General features: G+C 51.0%; 1 protein-coding gene across 15 annotated transcripts in view; it reads right to left on the bottom strand.

Moving 5' to 3' along the window:
• LOC114499263 (F-actin-monooxygenase MICAL2) overlaps nt 1-19,697 on the bottom strand; it is a 214,194-nt gene that overhangs the window by 104,287 nt on the left and 90,210 nt on the right. For all 15 annotated transcript variants that reach the window (XR_004903918.1, XR_003684805.2, XM_036029035.1 and 12 more), the window contains 10 exons: nt 18,829-18,930; nt 15,436-15,591; nt 12,814-12,914; nt 8,247-8,504; nt 6,944-7,059; nt 5,921-6,047; nt 5,180-5,270; nt 4,019-4,166; nt 2,771-2,970; nt 2,283-2,389 (listed from right to left, as the gene is read on the bottom strand). Coding sequence is in view for 13 of the 15 variants with exons in the window: in XM_036029035.1 (XP_035884928.1) it covers nt 2,283-2,389; nt 2,771-2,970; nt 4,019-4,166; nt 5,180-5,270; nt 5,921-6,047; nt 6,944-7,059; nt 8,247-8,504; nt 12,814-12,914; nt 15,436-15,591; nt 18,829-18,930 (1,406 nt within the window). In the remaining 2 variants the exon portion in view is untranslated. The remainder of the gene's footprint in view (nt 1-2,282; nt 2,390-2,770; nt 2,971-4,018; nt 4,167-5,179; nt 5,271-5,920; nt 6,048-6,943; nt 7,060-8,246; nt 8,505-12,813; nt 12,915-15,435; nt 15,592-18,828; nt 18,931-19,697) is intronic.

Genomic DNA, 19,697 nt, shown 5'->3' with positions numbered 1-19,697 from the left:
AGCACAGCTCTGGCAGTCGGTGAGGGGTGGGGGAGGCAGGGAGGAATGAGAGCAGTTGGATACAGACGCCCCCGTATGCAGACACTGTGGTGTGCTTGTGGTGGAGAACCACGCAAGCGAGGCCAGCCCTGCATCTCTAGTCCACAGGGCACATGAGCTGGGGCATCCAGGGTTGTGGGTTTAATTGCCTTGGCATAGAGAAGTGGACAATTGCTGGGTATTTCAGTGATGACCAAGGGAGCATGTGACCCACTGGTCTTGCTAACTTGCCATCCCACCCAGAGAAGGCAATCAATTGGTTTTAACAGAGGACAAACAAGAGACTTCAATGACTTAATAATCTCTCTCCCTATCTGGAGAGCAGAGCACATTGGGGGCCTTAAATGGGGTTGTGGGGGGGATCAGATCTGTGGCTCTTCACTTCTCTCAAGATGGACGGCCCCTGGGCACACCCTTGAGGGGGCCAGACATGGTTTACAATCCGTCCAGGCTGGTCAGGCAGAACATCCCTGCTCCCCAGCATCTCCCAGCAGAGCCAGCAGACAGTGGAACGAGGCCCCAGCAGCCATCGAGGGCCTGGCTGGCCTTGCTGACTACTGACTTTTGACCTGTCCCACCTCCTGAGCCAGAGCTGGCCAGGCCCTTTCCATTCGGTCACTCTTTAAACAGAGGTGTGGTGTGTGCAAGGTTTCAACAGTCCTCTCCAGTTCCCCCTGCTGTGCCCAGTTGTGGTGGGAGAAACCAGGTAAATGGAGAAAGGCAGTATATACTTGGCCCAGAGAGCTTCCAGAAAGGCTACACTAGCTTCCCTGGGATAGGGCAGCCCAGAGTGGGGTCCTCGGGCTTCAGAGGAAACAAGTGGAGTGGGGTGAAACAGGCCTATGGCGGCTCCCCAGAGGTCAGTTCTCACTCCTGGGACATGTGGTGGGCGACACAGCCCTCATACTGGGATGGGCAGCATGGGGCACAGAGCAGGACAGAGCAGCTGGGTCTCAGCCATTCAACTGCCCTGCAGGAAACCCCAGCAGACCTGCACACACGCCTTCCTCCACAGGCCTTGCTTGGCTCACCCATCCCCTCCCATATATAGGGCGTGGTGGGGCATTAGGCACCCGACCCTGCTCCTGGAGTTAGTACAACTGCTTGCAGCCTTCCAGGGAGCACAGACCGCAGTGGAAAAAGTGACCACAGCACACACAGCTGAGAGAAAGGGAGGAGGCCACACGGCCCCAGCCCCACCCTGGGTGGAGGGGCCTGCAGGACATGGCATGACTGGCCAGGGGTTAGGAGACTGTCTGAAGCTCAGAGAGACCGAGACGTGCACAGGCCTGCCGAGCCAGGGAGGGCCGCCCTGCGCGCTGGAGAGGGAGGGAGAGCTCGGTGCCACCGACCTCCCTGGGCCTGCTTTTTAAAATCTGTACCAGGAGCACAGTCAGCAAGACAACTTGTGTTATCCTCCCGCAGAGATGCTGTCACTCATGTGAGGTTATGATTTCTCAGTAGACCCATACTCCCCAAACCAGGTACCAAGGCAACCCATGGCATCATGATAAACTCACAGAGAAGCTGCAGACAATTTTCAATTTTCTTGGAAAGCACGGTGAAGGCTGTTACATACCTTGCAAAATACCCCTGCTAAGTTTTTTTTAACTTAACTACTTAATAAGAGGAACTTCTAGTTATTTCTTTTGATCGAGGGGCACTGCGACAAAAAATTACAGAGACTTTCAGGCACCATAAGTCAGGAGAGTTTGGGAACCTCTTTCTTAGGTTCTGAGCTCTTCAAAGGCAAGGCCCATATATTATTTATTCATCTCTTTATATTCTCTCCCCTCATCAAAATCAAACAAGAAGTTCAGCCCTAATGGTAGTATTCAGTAGGGCTTGGTAAACACTTGTTGAAATTTAAAAATGAGTAGAACAGACTGTGTGGGTGTAGCATCACCATACACCCCTGCCACTGAACAGCCACTGTGTCCCTGATCTAAAGAAACTGTTTAACCAAGTGACAAAGTGCCTCCTCCTCCCCTCTTAGGAGGCAGAGCTTATCTACCATGACCTTCCCTATGACCACTTTCAAGCCACTGAAGCTGGGCAAGCCAGAAAATGCCAGAGGAAACTTCTAAAACACTCGGTTACTAAACTGAATTTCACTTGTGTCTCCTGCAAGCACTTCCTGTGTAATTTATCAGCAGAAACAGACCAAGAATAGGACTTTCTTCAATCCCTTTGTCCCACGCGTGGGCAAAAAGAAATTAAACAAAAACCAAGCCCAGACTTACTCGTGGAGTCCTCTTCCTGGGAAACGTGAGGTTGAGATAGTTGTGAGGGAGGGATGATTTGGCCACGCCGAAGTCAGCATTTTCTCCATAGTTTTTGCCCCAAGAGTCTGTTAGGAAGTAAAAGCATGAATGAATTTTGGATCCTGCCACAGCTACCCAAGGGCTCAGGGGTCTCTTTGCTGCAAGATCCCTCCAAAATAATTCTCTCCACCAGACTAAAGATGTAAATGGCCTGGGTGGGGAGCTGGTGCAGCTCTGTCAGAGACTCCCAACTCAGGGGCAAGGGCCTAGCGTCATGTGGCACTACACACGGACCGACTGACATCCATGGGTCTGGGTGGATAGGGCCGGCCCCTGTTCGGCCTCAAGGCAAAGGGAAGACGTGGGTCAATCTCAGAAGACACCAGTGTGAAGAGCAGCCAGGCATGGGCATGGGGCAGAGATGACTCAAAGGCAGAGTGAAGCCTGGGCCAGAAGCAGGTCCTTACCCACAGGCCTCAGCGGGGTGCCCCGGAAGAGCTCGTAGAACTTGGAGAGGTACATGACCATGCTGAGCTTGTCAGGCTCCTGGGCTGACGCCATCTCCTTGCCTGTGGTCACTGGGGGGATGCCGAACTCACGCTCGGCCACGTCAAACGCCAGCTGGTTGTTCTCCACAGCGTCATCTTCGTTCAAAGAGTCAAAGTTGCTAGAGAATCAAAACGAGGTGGAAATCAGGCAGGGGAGGCAGAGATGGGAGGCGAAGGAGCAGTGACCTCAACCTTTGTCCCAAATCACACCCCATACCCTGCTCCCCAGGAGGCTCGGTCAGAAGACTCAAACACTGCCCTGCTCACTCAGGGTGGGACAAAACCAGATTCGGGCCGTGATAATGCCATTGCTGCCTGGGCCGAGAAATAACCAAAAATGATTCACACCACTTTGGGAAACGTACTTTACTTTTAAATAATTCCCTTATGTTCTTTTTCTTTCCATGACAAGACCAACATGGGCGTCTTGTAACAAAAAGAGTCAATTTACTTATAATGTGTAAAGTAGTAAGTGAGAGTCCCACCCCCTTCTCAAGACGACCTCCCCTCCTGCAGGCCCTAACTGATAACCCTTCGGAAGGTCTCGTCCCAGCCCTTAGGAGGAATGTGCTCATGGGTGTGAGGTCACACTTCACACGCTGATTTAAATGCAGCATCAATAGGTGCATTGTGCTTTCAACATCACAAGGTATTTCCACCAACATGATTCAATCTTCCTAATGAACTTGATGTTATTCCCAATTCATAAATGAAGAAACAAACCCAGAGAAGGTAAGTAGCCTGCCCAATGGTACGCAGCTAATCACTCTGGGTCTCAGATCTAATGTTTTGACTGTTTTACCTTCACACAGTCCCCCAGAAGTACGTCTTGCCCATAATTCCTGCCTCAAGGGGAGAGCTCCCTGGTGCAGATGCTCAAATTCCCCAAGTGTGGCGATGGAGGGGGTGGGGAGGCAAGTATAACCGCCTTGCCTGGGTCACTTTTGCTCCTCACATGTTAAGAACACAGATCAAATGAGTTGTGGGCTGATTAATCAGTGCAAAGGGAAACAAAAAAGAACAAGAAAAAACAAATTGAAAATGTGCAAAGAGAAATTTTGAACCAAGTTCTGAAGATTCTGCATGTAGTAGAACAGCCCCGGTTTCCCTCGTCTCCAGGGTCCCCCTGGAGGAGCTTGGCAGGTCCAGCCTGGGCCCCAGACTCACATCAGCTCAGGCCGGAAGCGGTGGATGATGGCGCACAGGGCCAGGCCGCTCCGCCAGGAGGTGGTCAGGTCTGTGACGTGGACGTGCTGGTAGCCCTCAGTCTGCTGCTGGCACCAGGTTAAGAGCTTGCTGGGCCGAATGTCTGACTCTGCAGTAAGGGGAGACAGACAGTGTAGTGCTCTGGGGAAACCCCAGGGTCCCCTCTCCGACTGCCACCATGGCTGGGGACCAAGAAGAACTGCACCAAGGCAAGAAGTCCTGTCCAGAGCATGGCGGGAGGGCGGGATGCTGGGACAGGAAGCATGCTCTCCTACAGCAAAGAGTCCCTAAGACCCCCTCTGGAACACAGAGGTGAGGACAGCATGGACACTGCCAATACCACACCCAGTAGGGCAGACACAGAGGCAGGTGACCTTGACACTGTGCTGCAATGACGGAGAAGCGGCGTGCTGGGGGAGCAAGTGAGCAGGTTTGCCCCGAGTCTGCCGCAGTGGGGGCACTTGCCAAAGAGAGTCACAAAGGAGGGACAGTTGAGCTGCTTCTTGAAGTGTCTAGTGATTCATCAGACAGAAGAAGGCATTGCAGGAAAACGGAAAGGTCTGTGCCATGGTACAGATGTGAGGGACCCTGCCATGTTTGTGTGGCCCGGCTGGTGGTGGGGTGGCAGCAGGGGAACACGGGTGTGCAGGGAAGGGAGGGGGCTAGTAGGCCGAGTTGGCCCAAAGGCAGGGAGGACGCAGCAGAGTGACCTGGGCAAAGCCACGGATACTGGGGAACTATGCATGTAATCGTCCCTTCCCGTTTGCTACTGAGCATTGGCCTTGCACCCAGCACTATGCCAGGCCTGGAAATCAGCACATGCTGGGTGTCCAGCTGGGGAGACAAGACCCCCATACTGGAAAGAAGGGAAAGTAAAGCAAGTCCCAGGGAAGTCATTCCATAGCTCACTTTGATGTACCAGATGTTCAACACATTTTTACCCCTTTATGATGAGTATGCTGTAGGGGTGTCACTGTCCTGCTTTTACAGAAGAGGAAACTGGAGTACAGAGGCCTGGCCAAGGTCATCAGGTCATCGGAGCAGAGCCAGGCTGCTCTATACAGGGCCTGTGCCCTCTGGCCAGCCGGCAGAGTTCTCTGGGGTCCCGAGGAGGTTGCTTACCATGCCTGGAGAGGCCCACAGACCTCCTCATTGAGCCCAGCCTCTGGAGAGGGAACCGGTGCAGCTCCGTAGTGATGTACAAATGCTTCACCTACAAGCAAGAGAGACGGCACAGCTGCCCACACGTTCTCCCCCAAATTCTCGCCTCAGGGCCTCTGAACCTGACCTACTCTCTACTCAGTGTCGGCCCCCCTTTTCCTCTACTGCTGGGCCCTCAACAAGGAAACCCAGGCCACCCGAGACACAGAGCAACAGGTCTCCACTATCCCCCCAGATGTGGAAGCACTCGAGTGTAAATACACTTCACTGGCTAATTTTTAAAATCCACACCACTCTGCTACTGACAGAAGAGGCTGTACAGCTCTCGGTCAATGGGAGAAAAACTGGATGCTAGGGTGATGAGGGAAAGTACTCGATATTCAGCCAGAGATTTTGAGAGAGGTACGCTTCCATTCATGTGGGGCTTAGCAACACACACGAATGATGACAAATAAACACATGTAAATATGTGTACAAATATGAACATACACATGTATTCCATTTCTCCCCTGTGAGGTGGGCTAGAGAGACGCAGACTCCACGCTATTCTTGTGACTGTCCTAGAGAGGGGAGCTGGTCTCACCTTGGGGACAAGAGGGACTGGTGGCCGTGGTCCCAGGGACGTGCGAAGATTTCAGGTGACCTGTCCTTCCTACCACTCAGTACTGGGTCACCCAGAGGAGACCCCTGGGAAGGACTTACCTGATGGGGCCGGACACAGTGGGAGTTGAGGTTTGGGTACCGCGTCCCTGGGTCCAGCGTGTACTGATCAAAGTTCTTGTTGATGTTCTCTGGGGTCGTCTGAGGTAACAGCCGGTAAAGACTTTCTCTGGAGGGAGGCAGAGCTCAGGGTCAGGGATTGCTCTCGAAGCCCGAGGCCTCTGTCCCCACCCCCACTCCCCTTCTCCTGCTCTCGAGGGCTTTTCAGATGTGCTTGTCTAACCCTCCCCTACAATGCCTGGCCCTTGTGGTACTTGAGATCTGCAAAGTGGGGAAAGTTCAAAAAGGCAGAGAGAAGGCAGGAAGGAGGCCAGGGGGTTTGAGAGGGGGCAGGAATGCTGGCCACCTCCCCAAGCAGAGCTGGCAGCTCAGTGCTCCATGGTTTTGCTATAAATGCCACTTAGCCACTCGGCCTCCTGTGGCCTGTCCCCCATGACCACAGGCCTCCACACCCAAGACCAGCAAAGGCTGGTCCCCACCCGCCAGGCCTGACTTCTCCCAGCCCACCAGCTGTCACAGCCACGTGGCCAACAGCAGGGTTTTGGGAGGAAGCCCAGGATCTCAGCAGCAGAAGAGGCCTTGGGTGGGGGTGGGGGGTGGGGGGGGGGGGATCAGAGAACCCAGCTTGCAACAGAGCAGGGCACTCAGCACCTGGCCAATATGGAAGCTTCCCCCGCTAAAGTCCCTCAGGCTCCCTCACAACTGAGCAGTGCCAGACCCCGATTCCAGGGCCACCAGGATGAAGATTTCTCCTTGGCACCTAGGAGCTACAGCCTCCAGAGAAAGTCCCTGAAGGGGGTAAATCATGATGGAGAAAGTTTTCTTGGGGGCCCTGATGATCAAGCAAGCCACATGTGGGAAGGCAGATGAGAGGAACCCAAGGTTAGGTGTTCTAACACCTAACCAGATGAGATGAGATGTTAGGTGGCTTCCTTTAGGTGCCACCTAACAGCCAGCCAAGCTCCCTTTTCTGCCTCAGCTGGGATCCTGGCTGCCCGTGCTCACCTTTCAGCCAGCAGCTCCAGGGGAGGAGTGCCCTGGTCCCAGTTTTTCACCATCCACGCCGTGTCGAAGGCAGCCAGGAAGCCTCGGGCACAGCCTGTGCCCATGGGCCAAAAGGGCTGCAAAGGAAGATGTGCAAAATTTGGGTTGGTCTTAACGACTCCTAGCCTGCTGTCCCACTCTGTCCAGCCCTCTCCGAGTGCCAGGCCCATGCAAAGCACTGGGGGGATAGAGAGGTGATGGGGGCAGCCCACTAGGGTTCCCCACAAATACAAACACCTGCAGCACAAGCCATGTGTAAAGGTCCTATGATAGGAACAACGAAACCGCTTTGGGGCCAAAAAAAGGCAGAGGCAAACTCCCCACCCTGATTGGGGGGGAGGGGGGCGGGAATAGGGCATACTTCATAAACGAATTGCATTTATGCTGATTTTAAAGAATGGTTAGGATTCCCATTTTAATCCATGCACAAGTAGCGGGGGGGAAATAGTGGGCAAAGTCTTGGTGGCTGGAAGACGACGGAGCCTGATGGGAGACGAGTCTGTCTGGTTTGGGTAGAGCGGAGATCACGGAGGGGAGTACTCGAGATGAGGCTGAGAAGCAGGGCGTGGGGTGGGGTGCTGATTGCTGGGCACTTGGGTTACAGTCCACACACAAGGGTGAGCAAGGGTTCATTCACTGAGCTTGGTTCTAACTCAAATGTCCCGTGCATACCCAAAGCAGAGTTTAGAATTTGATGCTTAGCTTGGAATAAATACACATAAACATATTTTGGTTAGTGCTTCCATTAAAGATGGAAATGTATCCCTTCTGAAAGCATTTGATTAACCTAAGGATCCTAGCATTTGCCAGTTTTCTGGGAAGAACTTTGAGCAGGGAGGCCATGAACGGAAACTGGACTTAGGCCCTCATGCCTTTCTTGCATCCGACATGATCTCAGTGTTGAAAGGCCACAAAGATCCACCCACGTGAGGAAGGAATCCTGGCCCAGCTGAGGTCCCACATGCACTGAGAAAGACAGCCAGGAAGTCCAGACCAGGCCACCTCAGTTTGTACTCCAACACAGAGGTCAGCCCAGAAGAACCCGAGGTGGACGAGAAAGCTTTCTGGCTGATACAGAAAGAACCAGCTCCTCTGAGTTTAGCACAAGGGCAGGCTCTGAGGCCAGAATGGGCTTGGCAGAGTCCTCCCAACTGGCGGAGGGCCTGCCCTTCCCCAGCGGCATGACAGCAGACGCTGCAGCCCAACATAAACGCAGAGATCTGTTTTCTAGCAGGAGCGAGGGGGCTCCAAGTGCAGGCGGTACCTCAAGCAAGCTGTCGCCCACCAGGGCCACGAGCAGCTGGTGCGACTGACGCTCGCGCACCAGGGCCGCGTTCTCCGAGGCGTACATGGAGGTGAAGTCAAACATGGCCACGTCGGGCTGCCCGTAATGGTTCATGGCGAAGTCTAAAGATGGCAGCTGGTAATTGGTGGCGAAGTCTGCAGCTTCTCGGGCGTAGGAAAGCAGGTTGTCCTGGTTCACGTTCTCTGCACACAGCAGCATCTCCGTGTCGATGTAGTCCTGGGGGGGAAGAACAGGAGCACAGTACAGCAACCTGCCCCTCTGTGGGGCAAGGGTTCACACCCGCTTCTTCGCAGAAGGACTTGGAGTAGGGTTTGTGCGGTGAAGCTAATCAAAACAGAGATTAGAAAATTGGCCAAGGGAAGAAAGAGGAATGAAATCAGCTAGCTGTGTGGATTAACAGAATTGTGATTAAGCATGAAATTTGGCATTGAGCTTCCTGGCACCCAAGGCAAAAGGGAAATGTGATTTATCACAGGTCTCTCCTTATCAGAAAGAAGGAAGCATAGAAAGTCTTTAGGGAAGGCAATTTTTTCCTGGCACTAAGTTCTGAAAGAACTGTCTCATGGAGGGATTTCAACAGAGAACACTGTGTTGTAATGAACAGTGCACATAATAATGGTCTTGCTGCGAGATAGAAGCTTATTTTGTATGGTTGTTTCTCATGATAACGTCAGTTAAATTGAAAGAGAAAAGAGTGATTTTATAGTGAACTAAGCTAAAGTAATGTGGTCCAGATACACTGTGTTTAGTGGTCAAACAAGATCAGAGAAGAAATGGGTGCTGGACATAATTCAAACTTTCTCTCCAAAATCAGTGACCCCTTTTCTCAACAGGCTGAGGGCATGCAGAGCCCAGCTTTGCTCTCACATATTAACCACTACACTTCCTGCGGGGGGCCAGGGGAAGGGGTGAGATGCCCAAGCCTATAGGATTAGGGTCCCCATCCTGGAGGGACACGGGCTATGAACTATGGGACACCTGGCTCCCACACTCAAATGTGCTCATCCTGTGGAACTAAATGACTGTATTTCCCAAAAGGTGACACAGAATGTGCACATCCCTGGGAGGTTGTGGGGTCACAGGGACTTGTGTGTACGAGACCAACACAGGCCTGGGGGTTATTGAGAACAACAGATCAAATCCCACAGCTGCTGTTTACTGACTATATACATTTGGGCAAGTTATTAAACCTTTCTGACCTTCCATTTTCTTACTTGTTAAATAAGAATAACAAAGCTTAGTTCACAGAGCTGTGTGAAGACCAAATGAGACTGTACAAAACCCCCAGCCTGACGCCTGGCATGTTGGCAGTGCTCGAGGAATGGGATTCCTGTCCCCAGTAATGATGGCATGAAATGCGGTATATGGTGAAGTGCAGCCTGGATGCACCACATGCACCAGCAAGAGCATTTACAAAGGTCTGAGAAGGCACAGTCTCATCCACAAGCATTGTGACCTACTGGAACAATTAACCATGATTTCAAACACCGTGTCCCAGGAATGCTAATATTTCCACACCCAAACCGCGTCACTCAGATTGCATCAGCATTGGCCCAGGAGCCCTTTGTCAGGTCACGTGTCCAGGCTGGAGCTCCGGTTATTTGATTTCCTCTCTCATACCTGTGCCTACAGTTACATGATCACTTCCTCCCCTTGAAAGTGTGGTGATAAGGTAGGGAAAGATGAATAGACAAGCCTCAAAAAGCCCACTCTTCAAAACATGCTCCGAGGACCCCTGTGGTGAACCAGGTGACAGGTGAATGCAGACATAGCACAATGGCTGGGGCTGATGCCCCAAGCAAGAGTGTGGGGACTTGGCAAAAGGATAGGCCCCTGGGATGCAGTGGGATGACGGCCCACCTGGCCTGGGCCTGCTGGGAGGAGCCATGGGCCTTGCAGGGCAGAAGGTCCCAGGTGAGTGGGTTGATGGCAGAAGCAGAACCACAGGGAGGGGTTGAAAACAAGGATAAGAAAGAAAACAGTGGGAATGAAGATCTCAAAAAAGTGGGCAGGCCTGGGGGAGCAGTTCTAAATTCAGATAATAATGGGGAATGAATTTGGGTCCCATTCTCCATAGGGTTAGGGTACTGCAGGGAGGCTGAATGCTAAAGAGACAGGTGAGGCAGTCGAAGGAAGCAGCAAAAATGAGCAGAGGGGGGTGATCAGCAGGAGGAATAGTCACGCCGAGTGTTGAGCTGGGAGGAGGCTATGGGCCAGAAGCAAAGGTCAGGCAGTGCCTGCCTCACACTTCGAATGAGGGTGGACTCAGCCTTGGGAGAACAGCTCTCATGTGCGTCCCCCTCACACACCTGGCAACCAAGCTCCCACTGTGGCAAGACCAAGCCCACCACATCCTGGAATCCTAGCCTGAGTGTGTGTGGGCCAGCAGAGGCAGGACCCTGGGGGGTCGGCCACCCTCCCTATGGGGGAGAGCAAAGTGGACACATTTGGGAGCCCAGAGGCATGGTTTCTTGAGGAGAAACCTTCTCCCTTCAGCAGCCATAGAAAGAAACCCAGAGATCAGCAGGAATAGATGGGGAAGCAGGTCGATCAGTCACTCAACAAACATGCTCTCAGCACCTTCTGTGTGCCTCTGGGAAGATGTGGACCCATATAGGGAGAGGGAAGCAGAGAGGATTTGCCATTCCTTCAAGAGCAAGATGAATGTTAATTCAAGTGGCTCAGGATAGGTGGTACAGCTCCCAGCTTATGCAAATACTACAGAGCTAAGCTGCACCCCTGGAGATTCAGGCCAGAGCTCCTGAACCAAATAGGTGTCCAGTTCTCCCATGTCCAGCCATGGCCTTCAATTTCTAGATAAGAGTTCATGTCTTACACCTAGAGGCCCCTCAGCACCAGCTCAGAAGATGCTTCCAGAGTCTCTGAGGGAGAAGAAAGGCCTTGATGAGGACAAGCGTGGGCCAGCTCCTCATGGTTATGATATGTGGGCCCAGTGTGAGTCATCTCACCCATCTGTGCTACAATGGAGAGCCTGAGATGGGAGATGGAAGGTTTTTGACAACAGCCAAGGAATAGAGTCACCATAACCAACACGTTGTGGCCTGGGCAAATGCCCGGGAATGACGTGAGGCCAACAGCACACCAGAAGGCTGGAGTGCTCAGCCAGTGAAGTGGGAAACCCAAGTCACACTGTGCCTAATGTCTCAGAGGCTGACAAATGCCCGCCCCCCAGCCTGCCAAGGTGCCCACCGCACCTGCACCCCTGAGCCCCAAATAGTTCTTCTCTATCCACCATTAGCATCCCAACAGAGGTCACAACTTTGGGAGAAACATCTGTGGAGCAGAGGAAAGAAGGGGACACCTCCTTGCCTCCCCTAGACCCGGTCACCAATAGGGTACCAGATGTTGAGCCCACCGCTCACACATCTGCTGGTGGTGCTCAGTGAGCTTCATACAACCCCCCTCCCTCATTCATTCCTCCCATCCAGCAACTTCGGTTTTCAGCTAAGACCTGACCAATGTGGAGGAGGCCCAGGGGAGAGCTGGGTTACTTAGTGCCAGCCGGCCGCTGCCAGCACAAGCTGGCGAGGACATCGGCACATTCTTCCCTGACAAGCAACAGTGAATGGTCACCATGCCATCCAGGCTGTTGGCCAATGCCAAAGAGCAGGCTGACCCTGGACTGCTTGATTCTTATCTTGAGGCTACAGCAGCAACAATGGCAAGAGCAGGGCTCTGGAAAGGTCAGACACCTGGCCAAACAAGCTTCCAGCCCAGGACCTGCCACTCCATGCTCCCTCCTGCCAACCCTGCTATCTGGTTAAGCAGGAAAATGCAGAGGCAGGAAGCAGAGGCCAGGAAGCCAGCAGGGCAAAATAGCAGGTGTCCAGAGTGGGCGGAGAAGTTATTGGGAGAATCTACAATCCACTACATGCTGGGCAGGGTGCTAGGCACTCTGCATACGTTTTCAAATGTGCTCTTTCGAACTGCCCTTTCAGACAGAAACTGTGATTCCTACTCTGCAGGTGAGGAGACTGGGGCTCAGAAAGGTAAGGCAGTTTAGCCACAGTCCTGAGTTAATAGGTGGCACAGCCAAGATTCAACACAGGCCTTTCAACCAAAAGAGATTTCCCCCCACACCATGACAAGGGGGCTACAGCACAGAATTCATAAGCGAAAGTGTCTCTGTCCCGCTAGGACGAGAAGCCCCCGTCTGCCTCCAAATGACCGTGGCCTCCCAGAAAAGGGGGCACGTCTGAGTGAGTCATGGGGAAGATGACTCGGGTGATCTCTTGGGGGTCAAGACCCACACTAACACGTGGGTTAGGGGCTCAGCCCCACCCCAGCCCTCAGGTCTCTGCAGAAACACCTCTGCATGTACAGGTGTGGGCTCATTCACTCAACACTCACACAAAACCAAGGAGAAGGAAAGTGGTGCTCGGGGGTCCCTGCCCCTGCCCCCCTTGTTCAGTTTCTGGCAGGGTGGTGTCCGCCCTGCCCTTGCCGGTGCTGCCAACACAGGTCACAGAGGGAAAACAGGGCAGAGCAGCTAAGAGGTACGCACATTAATGATGACGCCTTTGTCCAGGAGGCTCTGCTTCTTGGCGGTCATGACAAAATAGTGGGTGCAGTCCTTATAGTAGACAATGTTCTCCAGGTCAATTCCTGCAAAGAGAAGCATTCCCACACTCAGTACCGCTTCCACGGTGCCTGGATCTGCTTCGTGCCAGGAGCTCCACTTCGCCCCTTTATTTACCTGCAGCATTTCCACACTGGAGGAGGTTTTGAGACATACGTGGCTGGAAAAGGTAAGACCAAGTGCCAGAATTTACCCAGGTGAATGCAGCTAAGTGGTGTTTCCACCATTTCTCAGCTATGTGAACACCCAGGTTCCCTGGGAGGAGCAACTCAGGTTAGAGGGCTGGTTCGTATCTTTCTTCACTTTCCACCAATCGCAAAAACACTTTAGAGACTAGACTTCTGCATGTAAAACAATGTCGTGAGATGACAGCTGAGTTCAGTGGTCCTCTAAGAGGGGACACCAGCCAGATGCATCAGCATTACCTGAGAACTTATTGAAAAGCCACGGTGCAACCCAGACCTCCTGGTAGGTGGGGCCAGCAACCTGAGCCTTAACAAGCCCCGCAGGTGACACTGATTTGAGAAGCGCTGGCTTAGGTCCTTCCAGTGGAGGGAAAGGAACAGATGCAGGCAGCTTATCAGCAGTCAACACAGAGGCATGCTGGGTAACCACAGGAACCCCTTTATTATTATTAAATAGGAAATGGCCATCAATGCAGAGGCCCCCCAGAGAGCCGGAGGAAATTCATCACTGTGGCTGTGAGAGGGGCAGTGATGTGGAACAATGGCCAGAGGTGATGACCACAGGAGAGTTTAAAGGAAGCTCATTCAAGTTCTTGGAAAAACACACTCAGTGTCCTATCATCAGTTATATTTGATGGTTTATTCAAGCATGTATTTTCTTGGTTTTTGAGGGGAAGGGAGGGTAGGAGAACTCTTAAATCATTCAAAGGGACATAATATGCTGGAAGGAAATACTTTTTAAATGAAATATTACAACTGCACTGGATTTCAGAGGGTCATGCGATGGGCACCCACTGTTGGAGCCATTAAGAGGCAGAGTCCCATTCCTGGAATCCTATCTTGACAAAATAATCCCACGGAAGCAGTTTTAGCTACAACAGTAACAACCGAAAGGCCTTCACTGGAAGTCAGCACACTCTCTCTCTGATGGGCCGGACGGTCAGTGCTGTGGGCTTCGTGAGCCGTCCGGTCTGCGTTGGCACAACCTGTGGTGGGGCGGCCGCGGGCAGCAATGGGGACAGACTGGCGTGCCTGCGTGCCCACAGCCCTTGGTTTTTAGACATTGAAACTTGAACTTCACATAACTTTCAATTTGTCACAAAATATTCTTCTCTTGATTTTTCTTCAGCCATCTAAAGACACTAAATGATTCTTTGCTTGAAGGCAATACCAGACCATGCGGCCAGCCAGCTTATCAGCCCATGGTTCAAAATGCTTAAGCAGAGACAATACGTCCACTGAATGCGTTGTTCTGCCCAAGCTGACCGTCAGGACCACTGGGTAGCAACAGGGACAAGGTTTAAGATGTCAGGCTGAATGAGAAAAGCAGAATAACAAAGAGTATTGGCACTAGAAGAGCTAGATCCGTGTAAAAAGTAGGCATGCAGGTGAAAAATTACTGAAAAGAAGTATGTGGCAATGAGGAGTATCGTGGGCCAGGTGGTGCTAGGTATGGATGATTTATTTTCAGTGTAAAGATTTAACATTATTGTTACACTGTCTTTTCAAGGAGAAATATGTGTATTTTTTAATTGGGTTAAAGAGGAAAAAGCCTGGAATTCACTTAATTGGGAGCAGGTGTTTCATCCCTCACTTTCCCCTCACCTTGCTTTGTGTTCCCCACCATCCTTACAGACCACCTGGCGTGTTAGTTATTTGTTTTTGGACGGTCTCTTTCTACAGCATATGTGCGCTGAGAGTAGGGTTTGCTTGTCTGGCCCACTGCTCTATCTCTCACCTTTGAACAGGGTGTGGAGCCTCCTGCGCCTAGTAGGCATTCAATACATATCTGTTGAGTGAACAAATCAATACTTTCCTCAAGGCCATGCCTCGGGGACAACTGACACCCATGGGTGAGTGTCAAGCTCCCTGGCATCTCTGGACATCCCTCAGGAGGAAGGGAGGGCTCCTGGCACAATGCCTAAGTCACCCAGATTTCTTCAGGGACCACCCACAGGTTACTGGCTCCCCCCTCAGAATGCTCCCTGAATCCCTCGCTGACCTCCCACCGGACCGACCAGCCCACCTGAGGATGGGTAATGTGGGTGTCCCTCTCTGGACAGGCAGCCACTTTGGGTGGGGACCATGTCGGCCTCGGCTGTATATGCCACTCTAGCCAGTATCGGCACACAACGGGCACTCGCCGAGTGTTTCCTGAGTAACAATTGTGCATCCACAGTCACGTTCAACGTCTGGAACCGTCCCTTGAGAATCGTGCTAGTCCTTGGAGATAAGGAGGAATCCCTGCTTCCACTCAATTAGAGTGAGCACCCCGGTCCCAAGAGCTGGGGAAAGTCAGCCGCTCCATGGGGCACTTCAGGAAGTGAGGAGGGCCTGGTCTGGAGAAAGGTGGCAGTCTCACCTGTTTCTTCTTTAAGGTCCTGGAAAAATTTCTGATTGAAGATGAAAGCCACGCCACTAATCTCTTCTACCTTGGCCTCAGCCGTGCTGTTCCTGTTTATGAAGTTGGCGGTGATTGCAATGGCCAGCTTCCCACGGAATTCTTTTCTCCTGAACCCTGCATAAGGAAAGGGGAAGAAGTGGGTCTTTCTTCTGGATTTGGTGTGAAAACTGAAGAAGGTTACTGAGAAAGCTGTTCTCAGATGCCCCGTGGGTCAGTAAAAACAGAATTCTGGATCCCTGGAGGCCAGGGGCAGGCAGCAAGGCTGAGGTTTGCACCCAAGGAGGAAACGCATCGCCAGCGGCTTTTCTAAGTCGGCGAGACTTGGTGCTTGTCTGAGACGACAGGACCCATCCTCCTGGTCAGGCTTCGCAAACAAAAGGCTAAAACGATCTCCAACCGGCAGTCACAGGCACATCCTGTTAAAGACGTGTTAGGCATGTTTGCTAGATACCTCCTGAAAGACCTACATGCACTCTAACCTTATGTAATTAAAACTACTTTGTTAGCATTTTCATGTTTTTTCCCCTTTGAAAAGTAGGATCATGAGACTGAATCCCTGTGGGACCGGAACATTAACAAATTTTCTTTCTATCTCCAGTCCAGGGACTGGCACTTAGTACACACTCAACAAATGTACAATGAGCAGATGGCATTCTAACTTGCAATTAACGCAGTACAGTGATTTCTTGGGGTTCTTATAGATTTCAAGGGTTTATATTGAAATCTCTTTTTAATGGCAGTAAGAATTCTATACCCAGTTACAATGTGGGTTCCCCCATACCAACAAGCAATTGCAGAACACCAGCCGGGGGCTCTACGATTCATCTCAATTCTGACACTGTCTACCCAGACGTAGCATCAGATTCTACGGCTGAAGGGCTCAGCCCCTCAAGACTGCCCTCCCCCTTGGATGCCAATTGCAAGCCCATGTTTCTGACCAACCAGCCATGATAGGCTGGAGGTTCCCAGGAGCCCTTGCTTGGGTTAAATTTATTTCTAGAGCTCACAGAATTCAGAGAAACACTTCACTTACTGGTTACCTCAGGAACAGCCAGATGGAGAGATGCATAGGGCAAGGTATGGGGAAGGGTGTGGAGCGTCTAAGCCCTCTCAAGCATGCCATTTTCCCTAAATATCCACCTGTTCACCAGTCTGGAAGCTCTTTGAACCCTCTTCCTTCTGAGTTTTTTTTGAAGGCTTCATTACTTAGGCTTGATTGAGTAAATCATAAGCCACTGGTGATGGAACTCAATCTCCACTGCCTTACTCCTCCCAGGGGGTCAGGGGGTGGGACTGAAAGTTCCAACCCTCTAGTCCTGTTGTTGGCTCCCCTGGCAACCAGTCCCCTCCCCATCTTTAGGTGATTTCCAAAAGTCACCTCATTAACATAAACTCAGGTATCATTGAAATAGGCCTGTTATGAACAAAAAGGCACCCGTTTCACCTTAATGGCCCTGAGGGTATCTCAGGCACTGAGGACAAGAGACAAAATATTATAACAGAAGATGCTCCCATTGTTCTTATCACTCAGGAAATCCCAAGGGCTTTGGGAGCTCTGTGCAAGAAAGGGATGAAGATCAAATATATATGTATTCCTTATTGTAAAACCACAGTCTCACAGGGGGTTACAGAGAAAATCACAAGCAGGTAGTCACATCTCAACAGACCATTTTCTAATCCCCTTTCTCTTTAGCATCAGACTATTCCTTGAGTCCTGAATCTCCCTTCTGCCCCAGGCAGCTGTTCACTCTAACTTAGGGTGCTCCTCACACAAGTAGACTCATGGGACGTAACCTTGGTCTTCAGTCCCCTGTGGGAATTCCCCTCACATCCCCTCACCATATAATCAAGCCTCATGCTGATTCCCAAACTTCTTTGTTAAAAATCCCGTTGACTAAAAATCTTGGGTTTCTACTCTATACTCACTCCTTTGAGTCATTCTTCGTTAGACCTTTGTCCAAAATGGTCAGAAATGGACATTATTCTCTAGTCTAGCATTTCTTAGCCAGGTGACTTTGCCCCTCAGGGGGCATTTGGCAAAATATTGAGATATTTCTGGTTGCCACAACTAAGGGTACTACTGGTAGAGGCCAGGGATGTCGCTAAGGATCCCACAATGTCTTGGGGATAGCATGCATGACAAAGAATTGCCTGGCCCAAAATACCAACTGTGCTGATTGGGAAACCCCGATTTAGTCTACTTTCTTGGTCCCAAGTTGCCCAAAGGGCCCCTCCTTCCCACCTGGCCCTTCATGTTCATGAAGTGTCAAACTATTCTCAAGCTGAGAATAGATCCTGAATTTTCAAATATTCAGACTTATAGTTTCCTCAGACCATTCAAATGGCCCATAATCTCTAACAACACAACATCCAGGTTGGCAGCTTAGACATCCTTCATCAGATATGGGTTATGATTTCAGAGGTAGAGAATAGATATGGAGGTGACGAGAGAGAAGAGCACTGTTTGCACAGCAGGTGGCAAGGGCCTGAGCAGGCCAACCTCATATCCTGAATTCTCTAGGATCAGCCTAGTTGCAGGAAGTGTATTCCATCCTCAGAGAAGGTGCTTTCCCAGTCAGACATCTGCAGCCTGCAGCGCTTGAGCAGGGCAAGCTCTAAAAGCAGGCCTGTCCCTCGTCAAAGAGATGCTACATGGGACCACTGTAGCCACAACCCATGGCCTCAAATTAGCAAAGGCAGTGTGAGGTGGGGCTGGGGTGGAGGTGACTGAAGGCATTCCTTAGCAACGTGGTTCCTCTCTCAACCTAACTAGATCCTAACCCAAGAAAACATGTCATGCTTCCAAACTTAGAACTCAGAGCAATTTTGCACCTTGACAGTTTGAGGAAAACTCATCTTACTGTCCAGCAGTGAATGTGCTTAAAAGTTATGAAAAGGGAGAGCTCCTCCTTCTAGAGCATTATCCCTGACAGTAAACCAATGCCAGTAATAGTATAAAAATGCTTGTGTTAGATGAAGTATGAAATGTGTAGCACCATGGCCTGAACATTGGCAGGTGTCAATAAATGTATATTAATTTTTTCTTTTAATTTCCAAGGCGCTTTACCTTCATAAAGCATTTGTGCATAGGGTTCCTTTCCCAACCCTTGTAACAATGCTCTAACAGGGTTCTATTTTCCATGTTTTGTGGTTGGAAAAAACAAGGTTCGGAGAGAATTAGATGGCTGTTCTCTAAACGCTCACCTCAGGCAGGACAGGGCCATCTGCCCTTCTGTCAAGACCCTGTCCAGCTTGGCATCTATCACCTTGCCCCTTCTTCTCTGTACCCTTGCAGCTACACCCCCTCCCACTCATATCCCCATCCTCAGCCCCAAGAAGAAGAGTCTTCACCTTCCAGTGTGTTCCTGCGGCCGTCGGCACCAATGATGACGTCAAACTCAAACTCCGACAGAGGGTGGTCTGCAGGGAGAAATTCGGCTCGCCAGCCAATTTCTACCAGGACAGAAAAATGAGGGGGGTTGGCACAGAGAGCAGTGGGAAGAGAGAGTGATTATGTCCCCAGGTGTAGGCACCACAGGCAGAGCCTCCAGAGGAAAGACCGGAGCTGTCCAGGCTCACACTGGAATCTGGAGTCCTTCAGGCTTTAGTTTTAGTTCAACCCAAGACCAAGTAAACCAGCAGTGCCAACTCCATGCTTTTACTGGTTTCTATAAGGCTGGGAGTCTACCCTGAAGGATTCTCAAACCAGTCTCACCAGATTCTCCCATGTTCTCTTTATATTCCCCACATTTCTCAATGCCCTCCCATTGCTAAACAGATCCAAAAGGATGCATAGGGTGTGATGAAACCATTTTGAAATGCTACTTCATTATGCCCAAGATATTCCATTGTGCAGCACACAGTCTTTTATGAAACCACTTTCAGGTGAAACCCTGATGGTTACTCATAGCTAGAATTTAACATCTGCAGGAGGTCTGGGAAAGATTAAGAGCACACAGGTCTCTGAAATTTTAATGGATGCCCAGCTACAAAAACCAACTAACGCCTCCCCTAAGTTCTCAATATCCTGGGCTGCCAGACACAAGAGAAATCAGAGTTGTAGCCTATGTGTGAAACTATGAGTTCTCCAACACTATCTGGCTCAAGACTGAAAGCCTGGTCCAGGCAATACAAAATGCTGATGAAAAGATGCAGAGGCATCATGAATAAACACTCTGACCACAGTGTATACAAAATCAGACCTTAGATAAAATACTCAA

This window comes from Phyllostomus discolor, chromosome 6 (assembly GCF_004126475.2).
Source record: "Phyllostomus discolor isolate MPI-MPIP mPhyDis1 chromosome 6, mPhyDis1.pri.v3, whole genome shotgun sequence".
Classification (NCBI taxonomy): Eukaryota; Metazoa; Chordata; class Mammalia; order Chiroptera; family Phyllostomidae; genus Phyllostomus; species Phyllostomus discolor.
Note: the sequence above shows the minus strand (reverse complement) of the source record. Positions and strands in the feature narration are given on the sequence as shown.